This window comes from Nematolebias whitei, chromosome 3 (genome assembly GCF_014905685.2).
Source record: "Nematolebias whitei isolate Nwh7 chromosome 3, NemWhi1, whole genome shotgun sequence".
NCBI lineage: Eukaryota > Metazoa > Chordata > Actinopteri > Cyprinodontiformes > Rivulidae > Nematolebias > Nematolebias whitei.
In genome coordinates, this window is record NC_056500.1 from 33,931,171 (window position 1) to 33,946,240 (window position 15,070).

At 42.2% G+C, this 15,070-nt stretch overlaps 2 protein-coding genes across 2 annotated transcripts in view; one reads left to right on the plus strand and one right to left on the minus strand.

Annotated features, from left to right (window-relative positions):
- The window catches only part of usp24 (ubiquitin specific peptidase 24), a 46,463-nt gene extending 38,608 nt beyond the window's left edge, over positions 1-7,855 (plus strand). The window contains exons 59-67 of the mRNA XM_037698222.1: positions 2,236-2,354; positions 2,448-2,561; positions 2,642-2,707; positions 2,786-2,852; positions 4,782-4,860; positions 4,965-5,040; positions 5,306-5,392; positions 5,533-5,643; positions 7,295-7,855. Of these exons, the coding sequence (XP_037554150.1) occupies positions 2,236-2,354; positions 2,448-2,561; positions 2,642-2,707; positions 2,786-2,852; positions 4,782-4,860; positions 4,965-5,040; positions 5,306-5,392; positions 5,533-5,643; positions 7,295-7,357 (782 nt within the window). The 3' untranslated portion in view covers positions 7,358-7,855. The remainder of the gene's footprint in view (positions 1-2,235; positions 2,355-2,447; positions 2,562-2,641; positions 2,708-2,785; positions 2,853-4,781; positions 4,861-4,964; positions 5,041-5,305; positions 5,393-5,532; positions 5,644-7,294) is intronic.
- Positions 7,856-11,950: 4,095 nt separating this feature from the next.
- Positions 11,951-15,070, minus strand: part of pcsk9 (proprotein convertase subtilisin/kexin type 9) — a 19,584-nt gene continuing 16,464 nt past the window's right edge. Inside the window, exons 11-12 of the mRNA XM_037674304.1 lie at positions 12,249-12,415; positions 11,951-12,148 (exon numbers count right to left, since the gene is read on the minus strand). Of these exons, the coding sequence (XP_037530232.1) occupies positions 11,951-12,148; positions 12,249-12,415 (365 nt within the window). The remainder of the gene's footprint in view (positions 12,149-12,248; positions 12,416-15,070) is intronic.

Consider the following 15,070-nt stretch of genomic DNA (forward strand, 5'->3'; position numbering starts at 1 on the left):
GTTGAGATTTGTCCATGAGCGTTTTTTCAGATCAGCCACAGTTTCTGAAGATGTTTCAGCGGACAGTTCTGATGAGCTTGCACAGAAAGTTCTCGGGGGGGGGCGATAGATGAAGCTTTTGTCCTTGGGTACTCATGTCCCAGGAGAAATTGAAAGTCGGCCTGTCTCCGAGGCCGTCGGGAGTCAGACTTAGATAAGCTTGATTCTTGTTTTTCTTCAGGCAGAGATTACTTTTTCTTCAGCCTTGAGTCCATCTGGGCGTTCTGGTTCCGAAAATGCCTAATTGTGGGATTCCATTCCACTGATCCATGCTATGAGTCTCTTTCAAGGTCGAACCCACCACGCTGACGAGTCCCAGAAGCCGCAGGTGGCCTGCAATTTTCATAAATTGCCTCCACCTTACGGTTAAGCTCGTAAACCAGATGATTCAAAGTTCCCACAGTGAGGACCAGGCCTTCACACTGACTCGGAAGCTTTTCCATGGCTGAAGCAGCTGCCGATGTCTTCTTCAAAAGTCGATAAAACAAAGCCCCGCCGATGCCAAAAAGCAGAGTCCCTGCTATCTTAATTCCAAATATGTAAACGTCTTCAACTTCCTCCTGAGACAGAACGGATAGACACATCATCTGCCACACTCCCCATGAATCCATGACGTACCCCACAGCGTGAGTCTCAGCTGGACACGCCAGTTCTCCAGGACCTTGTCATGTCTAATACAGGCCTCTAACTGTTCAATCGTCTTGGGCCTTCTTTGTCACACCCTCCTCTTTATGATGCGCCAAATGTTCTCTATAGGTGAAAGATCTGGACTGCTGGCTGGCCATTTCAGTACCCGGATCCTTCTCCTACGTAGCCATGATGTTGTGATTGCTGCAGAATGTGGTCTGGCATTATCGTGATGAAAAATGCAGGGTCTTCCCTGAAAGAGATAACGTCTAGGTGGAAGCATATATTGTTCTAGAACCTGAACATAGTTCTCTGCATTAATGGTGCCTTTCCAGACATGCAAGCTGCCCATGCCACAAGCGCTCATGCAACCCCATACCATCAGTGATGCAGGCTTCTGAACGGAGCGTTGATAATAACTTGGGCTATCCTTGTCCTCTCTGGTCCGGATGACATGGCATCCCAGTGTTCCATAAAGAACTTCAAATCGTGACTCATCTGACCACAGAACAGTCTTCCATTTTGCCACACTCCATATTAAATGACCCCTGGCCCCGTGCAAACATCTGAGCTTGTGGAGCTTGTTTAGAAATGGCATCCTCTTTGCACTGTAGAGTTTCAGCTGGCAACGGCGGATGGCACGGTGGATTGTGTTCACTGACCATGCTTTCTGGAAGTATTCCTGAGCCCATTCTGTTATTTCCTTGACAGTGGCATTCCTGTTTGAGGTGCAGTGACGTTTAAGGGCCCGGAGATCACGAGCATCCAGTAGAGTTTTACGGCCTTGACCCTTACGCACAAGTGATTGTTCCAGATTCTCTGAATCTTTTGATGATGTTATGCACGGTTGATGATGATAACTTAAAAGTCTTTTCTATTTTACGCTGGGTAACACCAGTCTGGTATTGGTGCACTATCTTTCTGCATAACAATGGTGGAATTGGTGATCCTCTTACCATCTTGGCTTCTGAGAGATACTGACACTCTGAGAAGCTCTTTTTATACCCAATCATGTTGTCAATTGACCTAATTAGTGTTAATTGGTCTTCCAGCTGTTCATTATATGCTCAATTTCCTTTTTCCAGCCACTTATTGCTACTTGTCCCAACTTTTTGGGGATTTGTTGACACTGTGAAATTTTGAATCAACATATTTTTCCTTTAAAATGTTACATTTACTCAGATTGAACTTTTGATCTGTCATCTTTGTTATATTATGAATAAAATATTCACATTTGCCATCTCCACATCATTGCATTCAGTTTTTATTCACAATTTGTTTAGTGTCCCAACTTTTTTGGAATCCGGTTTGTACTATCATTTTAAAGCGGCAGTATTATAGCTATTAATTTCTTATCTGGCAACCCGACTGACATGGAAACTACAGTGTTTTTGTGTAAACACTGTCTTTTTTTGTTTTTTACCCCCAATAAACATAAAAAAAAAACACAAACATTTCCAGAGGTTATTCTTGTGTGAACAACTCCAGGATGAAAGGTGGTAGACAGTATGTATTCTTTAAAGAAACGCTAGGCTTTTAATTTGATTTGGTTTCTTTTTGTCTTCATAGATCCAGAGGGAACGAAGTTACATCTAAACAGCGTCCTTTCCTCGACACCTCTCCTCCCCCTCCACAGAGATATTCTTGCATCACTCTTCACCCCTGAGGGACAGCCCTATCTACTTGAGGTAACGTGCAGACCAACATGTCGGTGTTTTAACATCTTATATTTGATTTTAAAGGTTCGTGTTCACTGATGTCTTCTCTGTCATTGTGAACAGGTGATGTTTGCCATGCGTGAGCTGTCTGGACCTCTGTTGTTGCTGATAGAGATGGTGACCTACTGCTCCTACTGTAACGAAGTCTTCTCCCTGGGAGTGCTGCAGTTACTCAAAGTAAGAAAGTTATAAAACACCTCCCGTGTGTCTCACATCACGATGGGGTTCTAAATCGTTCCAAAATCTTTTTATCACAGAGTCAGCTGGAGACTGCTCCACCTCATGAGCTGAAGAACGTGTTTCAGATGCTGCAGGATCTTCTTGTGCGTCAGTCGTCTTATCACACCATCGCTGTTTAACCTCGTTTAGTTCTCATCCTTTCTATGAATCTTTATTTTCAGGTAGTGGAAGACCTTCTGCAGTCCCAGAGACTAAAGTACGCCTTTGAGTCAGAGAAAGGCCTGTTAGGTACGTCCTCAGATCAATGTGGTGTTGAAGCTTTGTATTTGTACAGTAGTCCTTCGTTTATGCGGGGATTACGTCTGTCTCCATTACCCCCCCCCCCCCCCCACACTTCCCGCAATAAGTGAAAATTCACGAAGTAGTGATGTTATATTTATTTTAGTATTTACATATATTTTAAGGCTTTAGAAACCCCACACTCTTGCAATGTTCTAAACTCTTAAATCTACAAATTTTAACAACATACTTATCTGTAGTTACTAAATTTTTACTCACCAGTTCTGCAGAACAGCAGCGGCTCGGTTCTGCTCTGGCTTGGGGTAGTGGTGGTGAGTCAGAGTCAGAGAGACAGAGTCAGAGTTTCTTTATTGTCATTCGCACCTCATGTGGTACATGTGGTGGAGCAAAATTATGTACACAGGGTCCCAGTTACATCAAACAATAAAATGTAAAAGAAAAACAGTAATAACATCTAAGATATGAACTAAGAAAAACATCAACTAAATATACACCAAGCACTCATAACATAAAACATTACGTCGAACATCAGCACAAACATGACCATGAGTCCTTGTTAGCAGACGAGCACGCATGAACACATCAACATTGAAACAGATCAGCAGCAACATGAAACAGATCAGCAGCAAAACGATGTGACCCTTCTCACAGCGATTATTCTGGCTAAAGATCCATGAGTCTAACAGCCTCAGGACAGAAGCTGCTCCCGAGTCCAGTAGTTCCACACCCAATGCTCCTCAACCTCTCCCCAGAGGTGTAGATGTCTGTGATTGTGGGGAGACCGACCCCGACAGACCTCCGCGCAGCCCCCACCACTCTCCGCAAAGCCCCTCTTCCTGCAGCTGTGCAGCCTCCATGCCACACGCCGATGCCGGAGCACAGGACGCCCTTCATTGCACACCCACAGAAGGAGGCGAGGACCGAGCCCCCCAGACCAGCTCGTCCCAACCGTCTGAGGAAGTAGAGTCTCCGACGAGCCCTCCCGATCAGGCTGGCGGTGTTGCTGCTCCAGCCGAGTTGCCACTCATGTGCACACCCAAGTACCCACAGCCGGAGACCACTTCCACTGCAGATCCTCCCATTTTCAGGGGGGTGCAGACGTTCCTGTTCCCCCTGAAGTCCACAATCATCTCCCCCGTCCTCTCCACATCAATGCGAAGGCCGCTCTCCCTGCACCAGCTCCCCAGGTGCTCCACCTCCTGTCCGCAGCCGGACCCATCACCGTCCGTGATGCATCCCACCACCGCTGCACCATCCGCAAACTCCACAATGTGATAGCCTGGATGGGTAGCCGCACAACCACATGCGAGCAGAGCAAACAGGAGGGGGCTCAACACACATCCTCGAGCTCCAGAGAGAAGCCGGACCTACGGCGGCGCGTCCTTGCGAGGAAGTCCTTGTGGGCCAGCTATCATCTCTTGGGTTCACCGATGAGTATGGGGGTCCGGTTCTGCTCCGGTTCAGTGCGACTCTCTGGATCTGCTGGGCTCCAAAGTCACTGTAAAGGACCAAACTTTTTCGGATCAGATCAAAACTTTCCCTCTAGTGTTTCAGCAGAAGGCATTGGAGCTTCTGGGCAGGGCACTGTTGGCTTCTGGGAAATGTAGTCGTTTGAGTGGCGATACAGTGTAGGCTTATTGAAAGAAAACTACAAAATGGTGGCACCTCTCCGAAGTATTTTATTTTTCGTTAACTTTTTACTGTACAGTATCCTGTACTGTCCCAATCACGTAATATTAAAGAAGACAATCATGTGTCCTGTACAATTATTTATTTTTCCCTCATGTTCAATCTTACTTTGAAAAACTGCGAAAGAGCGAGTCTGCGAAAGTCAAACCGCAAAGTAGCAAGGGGCTACTTTAATTATTTATTTGTTTGTTTAAATATATATAATGTGATAATGTGTTCTCATCACAGCTTTGATGCATCAGAGCAACAACGTGGACAGCAGGCGCTGCTACCAGTGTGTAAAGTTCCTCGTCACACTGGCTCAAAAGTGAGTTCATCTCGGGGTCGGGCTTAAATGGGAAAATTTATTTACTGTGGGATGCTCTGTTTTTGTTGTATCACTTAATATGCGTTTCTGTTTTTCCTCCTCAGATGTCCACCAGCCAAAGATTATTTCAAAGACCTGTCTGGTCACTGGAGCTGGGCTGTGCAGTGGCTGCAGAAAAAAGTGAGTAAAATGCTGCACGATCTCCCACATGTGAACAACCAGCTGCATTTCACTGTTTGTGCGCTTGTTTTAAATGCATTAAACCCTTTTCATTTAAATGATGTTCAACTCATGTAGTCATAAACAGTTTTTATATTTAGAATAAACATTAATGTATCCAGACTTAACTTTCCATTTAAACATTTTTTTCTTTGCTCTCGAGATTTGGAGACAACAATAACATATTTGTTCATTTTATAATGAGTTGTACTGTTTCTTCCCTCAGATGACTGAACATTACTGGACTCCTCAGAGCAACGTCTCCAATGAGACCTCTACCAATAAAACCTTCCAGCGCACCATTTCTGCACAGGTAAAAAGTTCTGCATCGCAGCAGGACATTTAGCAAAGAGGTGGATTTAGACCCGCTCAGCTCACTTTCCTTATAGATGGAACTGGTTTAAATGTCCTGCTCAGTCAGACTGACGTATGTGTGTGTGTTAACATCTACAGGATACCCTGGCCTACGCCACAGCACTGTTAAATGAGAAGGAGCAGTCTGGCAGCAGCAACGGCTCCGACGGCAGCCCGGCGAATGAGAACGCAGACCGCAGCCTCCGACAGGTAGCTGCTGTCAGAAAGCCTGCGAGCTGCTCCACACAGCGGGGCTCTGAAGTGACTCATGTGGTTCCAGCAGCTCACGATGCCAAAAGAAGAACAATGGAGCAAAACACATAATCTCACTGGCTTCTGCCGAGAGCTTTGAAGGCAGTTTGTTACCACCTACGGTTGTTATTAGCGGTGGATTTAGACCCGCTCTTTCATCCTGACTTGTGCTGTCCTCGTCAGCGTGCCTACACAGGATTGTCGGACTTTCTCTGGCATGAACTGTGTAGATGATGAGTGTATCTTGTGTGAATGTTTATGAAGCATTCACACTATTGTGATCCATTTTTCTTCCGTACGTTGTTCAGCGTCTTTCTCGTTCCACAATTTTTGTGCCATTTCAACAATTCATATTTCAAAACGTTCAGCTCATTCAGTGCAATCTTGCTACGATTGGTGCAACTTTAGCTTTTTGGTATATTTAGCCTTTTTTTTACATTTTTGTTCTCATATCAAATAAACTGATCTAATTTTCCATCCTTCAAATTTTTAAATTTGTTTACAACCTTTTATTTCTCCTTTTTGTTCTGTTTCAGCTTCCTTGTACACATTTAACATTTTTCAGCTAATTTCAGCTGTTTTTTTCAGCCGTTTTGAGCTCCTTTCAGATTCTTTCTGCTAACTACAACATTTTTGTACTTCTTCTAACGTTTTTCTGCTAATTTCAGCTTATTTCTGCAAGTTTCAGCTTTTTGTGCTATTTCAGCTACTTCAGCTGTTTTTGTGCTAATTTTAGCTTTTTCAGCTAATTCCACATTTTTTGCACTCATTTCAGCATTTTTCAGCCTAATTCAGCAAAAATGTGCTCTCTTCTTTCCTTCTGTTACTTTTTTCTTCATGCTTTTTTAGCTACTTTTCAGCTGTTTGCTAATTTCAGCTTTTTTCAGATAATTTTCAATTTCTTGTGCTCATTTCTGCTTCTTTCAGCCTAAATGGGCCAACACTTTTTTTTTACTACTTCTGCTAATTTAAGCTTGCTCTATCTTTTTAGCTTGCTTTTAGCATTTTTTTTTTAATCTAATTTCAGCTAAAGTTTTCAGATAAATTCAATTTTTTTCATGGTAATTTCTGCAACTTTCAGCCTAATTAACTTCTTTCTGCTAATGTCATCTTGTTATGATACTTTCAGCTTCTTACTGCTAGTTTTAGCTTTTTATGCTATTTCAGCTACTATTTAGCTGTTTTGTGCTAAATTTAGCCCTTTCAGCTAATTCCACATTTTTGGAGCTTATTTCAGCTTGTTCCAGCTTGTTCCCCTTCCTTCTGATAATTTAAACTTTTTTCTGTCTTTTCAGCTACTTTTTACTAATTTCCATTTCTTTTTAGCTAATTTCCTAAGTGTGCTCATTTCTGATTTTTTAAACCTAATTCAGCAAATATGCGTTCTTTCTGCTTTCATCTGCTAACTTAGGCTTGTTCTTCCATTTCAGCTACATTTCAGCATGTTTGAGCTAATTTCAGCTGTTTTTCTAGCAATATGCATTCATACTGCATTTTCTCAGGAAATGCCATTTCTGCAGTTGAAATTGTAATATCTCCGTCACGCCCTGAATGCTTCACTTAAGGTCCTAACTTCTGTTCTTAAATCTGGATTTGTTTTCTCCCAAAGGGTTCAGAGTCTCCCATGATGCTTGGCGATTCAAAGAGCGATCTAGAAGACGTCGACTCCTAACTCATCCAGCTGGCGGGATCCGTCCAACGGAGAGTCAGCGCAGGTCCAGGCAGCCAGCTGAAGGGGCTGCACTTTGCCTTTGATTGGTCAGGACACTTAGGACTCCACAGGAAGCCAATCAGGATACTTTCTTTCTGTCCCTACGGCAACGAAGGAGCTATGAATAAATCATGAATTACTTCCTTTCCGAGCAGCCAAGGCAGTGATTCAGATGCGTCGTCATTAAGGGCACTGAAGTTGATTGGGGTGGGAAGAGCAAATAACCTTCCGTGAGTCGAAGACGACTTAAGTTCATGCTTCAATTCACTCATTGGCTTCGAACGACACGATGGTGGAGGATGTGTCCGGGCGGTGTTTTAACATAAATCTGCTCATATTTGCCAATGTATTTGCATAGACATATTCATATTGTAATTACGATTTGTTCCATAGGTGTAATTTTCAGTGTAAGATAATATTTTAAAGCCTCTTGTGTTTTTTTTTTTTTGTTTTTTTTTCACAGCCATGCAAATTGAAGGAGGTAACATTAGCTGCTCTAGAGGAACGTACAGGCGTGTGCATTTGTACAGAAACACCTTCACACACAAGCACTTGGGGAGGGGAGGGGCGGGGTTAAGTATGCACTTTAGGCTATTGTGATGTACAGCAGCACGGGTCAGTTCCTCCAGAGCCACTTGGCACTGGTGTTCTCTTCCTTTTTTTTGCTTTTATCAACTTCTGTGTGCAGTGCCACTTAATGCAGCTGCACAGCAGCGAGCCACTCTGCCTGTGACTGGACCTTTGACCCGTAGCCACAGGGGGACAAATCCGTGGCCCTCAGCAAATTTCAAACTAGCAGTGCCAAGATCAGCAGCCTCCCTTTGCTCTTTCTCTCTGCTGACATTATGCCGGGTTTTATTCTCATCGCGCTTATTTTTTTTTGCCAATTTTTCTTTGATACTGAATGGATTAAATCCTTAAGATCTTTAGACTTCAGCCTTATGCAAGAAAACCTGATCTGGGAGCTCACAGGTCAGTGTAGGCAGGCCGTCAGTGCCGATAAGGAGAAGCTCAGGAGTATGTTTTGATTTTAGGTGCCAAGGTTATACACAAAGACTACCACTCTGTAATACACTGATATAAAAAGACAAACCTGCGTGTGCATCACTCGTTCAGTTCGCTCTCATGTACCACACACAGGTCCACCTCACTTACCTCTGCTGGATCGGCTTTCTTTTAGTTTCGCCTTTTGTGCTTTGCTCTTGCCTCTTCACACACACTGAGGAAGTTAAAACCAAACGTAGCTCGAGTTTTCACTGGAGAGAAACACCCATGTTACTATCATCCTTACCCCCAGATTGTCGGGAGTCTTAAAGTGCCTTCATCTCCCGATCTCACTCCGATCGCCTTGATGCTGTATTGATCACCAGTGGGATGTTGTCAAGCGTGTGATGCCGAACAGTTTTCCTGCGGTCGTATTGTCCGACCGTGGGAGTGCAACAGGGCTCGTACATTCCCATCACCCCACATTCTTTGTGTGCCGTGACGATGGATTCTGTGAATGTAACTGTCTTGATGTGAGGGTGGGGTGTCCCTGAATATAGCCGAACAGGGATGAGGCGACAAGGTTTTGGTGATGGTAAAATGCTGCTTCTTTTCACTCTAATTTACTCTGTAGCTTTGAGGGAAACCACAAGTTCACGTTTTTGAAGACATGAGCTTAAATTACCATAGAAGCTTAGCTCTCAGCTTTAACAGGTCAATGTTTACAACATGAGGCAATCATGCAAACTTTAGTTCAAGTCTCAATCAGCCTGCAGAGGAAAGACGCCGCTTTAGCCCTTCCATGCGCACCCCTCACACCTTCTTCATCTGCTTCATTAGTTCTGAATGTCACGTTGTGCTCTTCAGCACGTTTGCATGTGTGGCGGCAAGGGGTGAAGTTTTTTTTGTTTGTTTGTTTTGAAGAGGAAAGACAAACGAAAGAAAGAAAATCAACCCCCCGTGTTGTTTGCTGTGTGATTTGGTATCATTAGCATTTGCTGTCCCTAACGAGCGCCGCTTTCCGTGGCTGATCCTTGGAGGGAGGCCGCATGCAGTCTGTGCTGAGCGACACGAGCTGCATCGAGCCAAGAGCCTCCCACGGGTTTGGCCTTCTTCTACGTCTCCACAACAATTTGTCGACGGTAGCGAGGGAGAACTGCAAAACGTTCTTTTAATTCTGGGATGCAGGGAGGACCGAGGAAGTGCGAGGGTTGGGTTTTGGCATCTATACGGGTTTTTACTGTGCTTCAATTTTCAAATTTCACTTCTGACATCGCAGGAATCTGTAATGCATGTTAAAACTCAATTTTAATTTGTACATCAGAGTTTGATTAAGGGGGAAATTTGATATAAAATAAACTGGAATGCACAACCTTGTTGCAAATGTTTTCTCTCAAGTCCTCAGCCTGATATTGCAGAGGCATCGAGTTGGACAGATGAGACATTTTGAGGACAGATGAAGCTGAAGGATCTGTGTTCCTAATGGTCCTATGTACTGAATTTGTTTTTCAAGGTTGGTATCAAAGTATAAAAAAGATATACAACTAGAGAAGTTGTATTTCCTGCGAAAATGCAGTGTGAATGTTTATTGCTGAAGAATGTTATGAACTAAAAAAAAAAACAAGCTAAAATGGATTTAAAAGCTAAAAAATGCTGAAATGGACGGACAAGTCTAACTTAGCAAAAAAGAAGAAATAATACGCATTTGCTGAATTAGGTTTAAACAGAAATTAGCAACAAAAAAAAAAGTAACTGACTAAAAACGCTTAAATTATTATTTTTTAAATGGTTGAAACAAGCTGAAAAAGCAAAATTTTGCATAAAACTGCTAAATAGCAGAAATAAGCTGAAATGAGCATAAGCTGAAACTAGCATAAAGAAGTTAGACTGAAAGTAGCAGAAATTACCACAAAACACTTGAATTTATCTGAAATTGGCTGAAAAGTTACAAGCTTAAATTAGCAGAAGAAAGCAAAGAACATATTTGCTGAAAGAAGCAGAAATGAGCATAAAAAAGTGGAAATTATCTGAAAAAAGCTGAAATGAGCAAAGAGCAGCTGAAAAGTAGCTAAAAAGGCAGAAGCTGAAATTACCAGAATGAAGTGGAGAGCACATTTTAGCTGAATTAGACTGAAAAAAGTTTAAATTAGTGCAAAAGCCCTCTTGCTGCTTCCATAGTATTTAAAAGTGAAAGTACAGCCAGGTCCTACTGATCAAATGTTTTTATGAAGTAATCATCAGTGCCACTTCTATAATGCCAGGAGTTTTAGTGGTTTGCTGCTCTGGAGTGTACGTGTGTCAACACAATGCCAAGAAGGAAAGATAACAGCAATGATCTTAGAGAAACAAATTCCACCTTAGTCTGAAAAAGGTTAAAGGTCATGTCTAAGCTATTTGGAAATAATAATCCTACAGAGAAAAAGTCATTCACGCATGGAAAAGATTTACGTCAGTTGTCAGTCTTACTCCCTGTCAATTCACCCTAAGGTCAGACCATGCAATGCTAAAGAAAAAGCTCAAGATACAGATCTACAGGCTTCGGCTTGCAGGTAAAAGATCAAAGTGCCTGGCAGTACAATTAGAAAAAGACTAAGTATGACTTGTTTGGAAAGAATGCAGGAGGAAACATAAAAAGCTGATGGCAGCATCGCTTACATTTGGATTGAAAAGATCTGAATGAACCACGTGGTGTTGAACACTGTCCCTTGGACAGATGAGACCAAAGTATAGATGTTTGCCTGTAATGCACAACACCATACTTGGAGAAAACTAGAAATGCCCTATCAGCACAAAACTAATTAATGATTTGGGCTTGCTTTGCAGTCGCAGGTCTTGGACATCTTGCAGTCACTGAGTTGACTGTGAACTCCTCTGTAGACCAAGGATTCTGGAGTCAAATGCGAGGCCATATTATTTGTTATCGAACTAGTCGGATTCCATTGAGATCACAGATTCTTTATTTCAAGGGAGGCCAGGGCCTGAATGCAGCTTAAATATGCTTGTTGTCTGAGGGTCAGAGGAAACCAGAGAAACCCCATGTGAAAACGAGGAGATCATGTAAAATCCACACAGAAAGACCTACTGCACATGAAGGTACAGCTACAGAGACTGCTTGAAACAAAGGCTGAGTATTATAAGACACCAATTTCTACATGATGTGTTGTGAAAACATATCAGTCATCATTTAAAACGAATACATCATCATCGGTTAAATTGCATGTTTTCATGATGCTGAACTGATTACTTACTGAATGTTGCATACAAATCAAATCAAATCTGGGTCATCTTGAGTTCATGAAAACTGTTGTTTATTACACTTGTTCATTACAAAGATACCAAAGATACTGGGGTATGTCTTCAAACTTGGATGTGTGAGCTGACGAAAAACATAACAAGACATACGATGGGACATCCGTACAATGTGGAGCATGTTCTGACCCAACTGCAACACGAACAGCTTTACAGAAGTGCCTGCTGTGAATTTTAGGAGGGTTAAAGTGTCTTCAGAATGTAAAGAAAGTTAGAGGAACGGCCACAAAGCTGTTCACAAAGAAATGCTGTGAGACCGGATCAGTTTGGAGTTGTAGCTGGTGGATGCGGTGGCGGCGGGAAGCGGCAGCAAACGGCAATACCTGTTGCCCCACCTGCCCCTGTGGTATTGTGGATATGGCAGCTGTTGCCCCTAGCAACAGATCCAGAGACAGCAGAGCCCTGAGAAATGGCACTGCAGTCCGTCAGAGTCCAGCCATCAGGACAGGACACTTCGACCTGCAGGAAAACAACAACGACACCTCAGGATAAGAGGCTAAGTCCTGGACAAAATGGTTAATAGTTACAGGTCTCTGATGTCTGTGTCTGAAGGACGCGCCTGGTCTTTGTAGGCCGATGTGCTTTCCAACAGATGGCACTCGAGAGACAGAGCGTGGCAGCAGACTGCGTGTGATGTGACTCCTTCCTTTACAGCGCAGCGCTTCCTGTGTCCATGTTGAGGACGGGAGTCGGACAAAATCTCAGCTGCGGAATAAGTCGTGCATCCTGAAAAAAAACAACAACAGCATACGATTACAAGTGTCAAAGTATGACCAACCAAAAAGATAACTTTTTTACAGTAGATGTGCTCATGACTTCCACACACAAATCATCACCAATCCCATGAGTACAGACTATAATCAATGACACAAAGGCTTCAGGTGTCAATACCATTTGAAAGTGTGCTCTTCATACACAGCTGGCATTGATGTTGACCAGGAGTACAGAATTATTTCTGAGTGGTTGCTATGGTAATATAATTGACCTAAAAGTTCTAAAAGCAGCAGAATGAAAGGCATTATATACAGTATGCTGCAGAACAGTAGCTAAGAAACAAGGTTCACTGGCTTCAGCACATCATAGAAAGGTTTATCAAGGTATGTTACTGTAGCCTACTTATCTTTATTTATTTTTGGGGATTTAAAAAAAACAAAAAACCTTTTTGTTATTTCTGATCAGGATATATCTTTTAACCCCTACATTAAAAAGGTTACCAGGACCATTTCTCCCACCTGCGTAATATCTCTAAGCTTAGAAACGTCTTGTCCAAAAACGATGCAGAAAAACTGGTCCATGCATTTGTCACGTCTAGACTGGATTATTGCAATGGTTTATTATCTGGGTGTCCAAATACTTCTTTAAAACATCTTCAGTTGATCCAAAATGCTGCTGCCAGAGTCTTAACTGGAGTTAGTAGGAGAGATCATATTTCTCCAGTTTTAGCTTCTCTCCATTGGCTCTCTGTCAAATCCAGAATTTAATTCAAAATCGTACTTCTAACCTACAAAGCTCTCAACAACCTAGCTCCATATTTTATATTATATTATATTAGAGAGCTTATTGTTCCATATTTTCCCAACAGAGCACTTCATTCTCAGACTGCAGGTTTACTTGTGGTTCCTAGAGTTTCCAAAAGTAGAATGAGAGGCAGAGCTTTCAGTTATCAGGCTCCTCTCTTGTGGAAGCAAATTTCAGTTTCTGTCCATAAGACTGACACATTGTCCAGTTTTAAGACTGGACTTAAGTCTTTCCTTTTTTATAAAACCTTTAGTTAGGGTTGGTTTAGGTTCCCTGAGTTGTACCTTAGTTATGCTGCTATAGGCTTAGACTACTGGAAGACAAATTGACCACATTTCCTCACTCTGCTGCTGGTTTACTTGCTCTACTCTACCTGTTTATATTTGTAATTATTTCTTAATGTGTTTTTTTTTTTTTTTTTTGTCTTTCCTCCTATAGAAAGTACACCTGGACTTGTCAGTCAAACCCAGCCAGTCAAAGCAGATGACCGCTCGTCCTGAGCCTGGTTCTGCTGGAGGTTTCTTCCTTTTAAAAGGGAGTTTTTCCTTTCCACGGTCTTCTTTGTTCTTGCTCAGGATGGGAGACAGTGACAAAGTGAAGCTTCAACACAATCTGCTGGTTTACTTAGATACATAACTTTAATTAGTTGGTTTTATAAGGTATGAATGGTTCTGTTCAGTGCCCTGAGACATCTTCAGTTGGGACTTGGCGCTGTATAAATAAACTATTGAATTAATTCAGGGTGGCACGGTGGCTCAGCTAGTGAAGCTGTTGTTTCTCTGCAAGAATGTTGCCGGTTCAAATCCCGGCCCAGGGCCTTGATGGGTGGAGTTTGCATGTTCTCTCCGTGCATGTGTGGGTTTTCTCCGGGTACTCCAGTTTCCTCCCACAGTCCAAAAACATGCATGTTAGGCTGATTGGTAACTCTAAATTGTCCCTAGGTGTGAGTGACAGAGTGAATGGTTGTTTGTCTCGTTTGTCTCTGTGTGTCCCTGTGATGGACTGGAGACATGTCCAGGGTGTACCCCGCCCCTCGCACAGTGACTGCTGGATATGGGCACCAGTGACCCCCGTGACCGGAAAAGGAAGAAGCAAGTAAAAGATAATGGACGGATGGATGAAGCTGCACAGAGACAGAATGTTATGAGCAAATTAAGATTAACAAAATAAACATTTTTCTTTATTTTTTGTTTGGATTAGCCAAGTTTTTTCAGGGTATTCTGCCATCAATTTTTCCCAACATCAGTGTTATTTAATGAAACAGGAATGCTTTTAGAGAAGAAAAAACATCCCTTCCATATGAGTAATATGCTCTTCAATAATATTGACATTTAACTTTACTTAATTTAGCATTTTATAAACAGGAAGTTTGATGTTAATACACTGACACAATTATTCTTGAAGGAATGCAAGTAATTTAATATACCGGTCAAAGTTTTTTGTTTGTTTGTTAGAAACTCTTAAAAACTGGATGAAATGTTTACTTTTATTCTGTTTTTGACTTGTTACATGTGATTTGTTCTCAGGGTGATTTTTTGTAAAACTAGTACTAGAAAGGTAAAGTTATCCTGGATCCATTTCAGAACATTTACCTGGTCCTCCTAAACAACCACTGGTATTGCTTCAGTGATGCATTTAGGGTCATCATCCTGCCAGAAAACCAACCTCAGCTCAAGTCTTCCTCAGAAATCTCTTTATATTTTCTTCCATCCATTTTTTCTGTAACTTTGACCAATTACCTAATCTGTGCTGATGGAAAACATCCCCACAGCATGATTCTACCACCACCATGCTTCACCATGGGCATTGTGTTCTCGATAGATAGATAGATAGATAGATAGATAGATAGATAGATAGATAGAT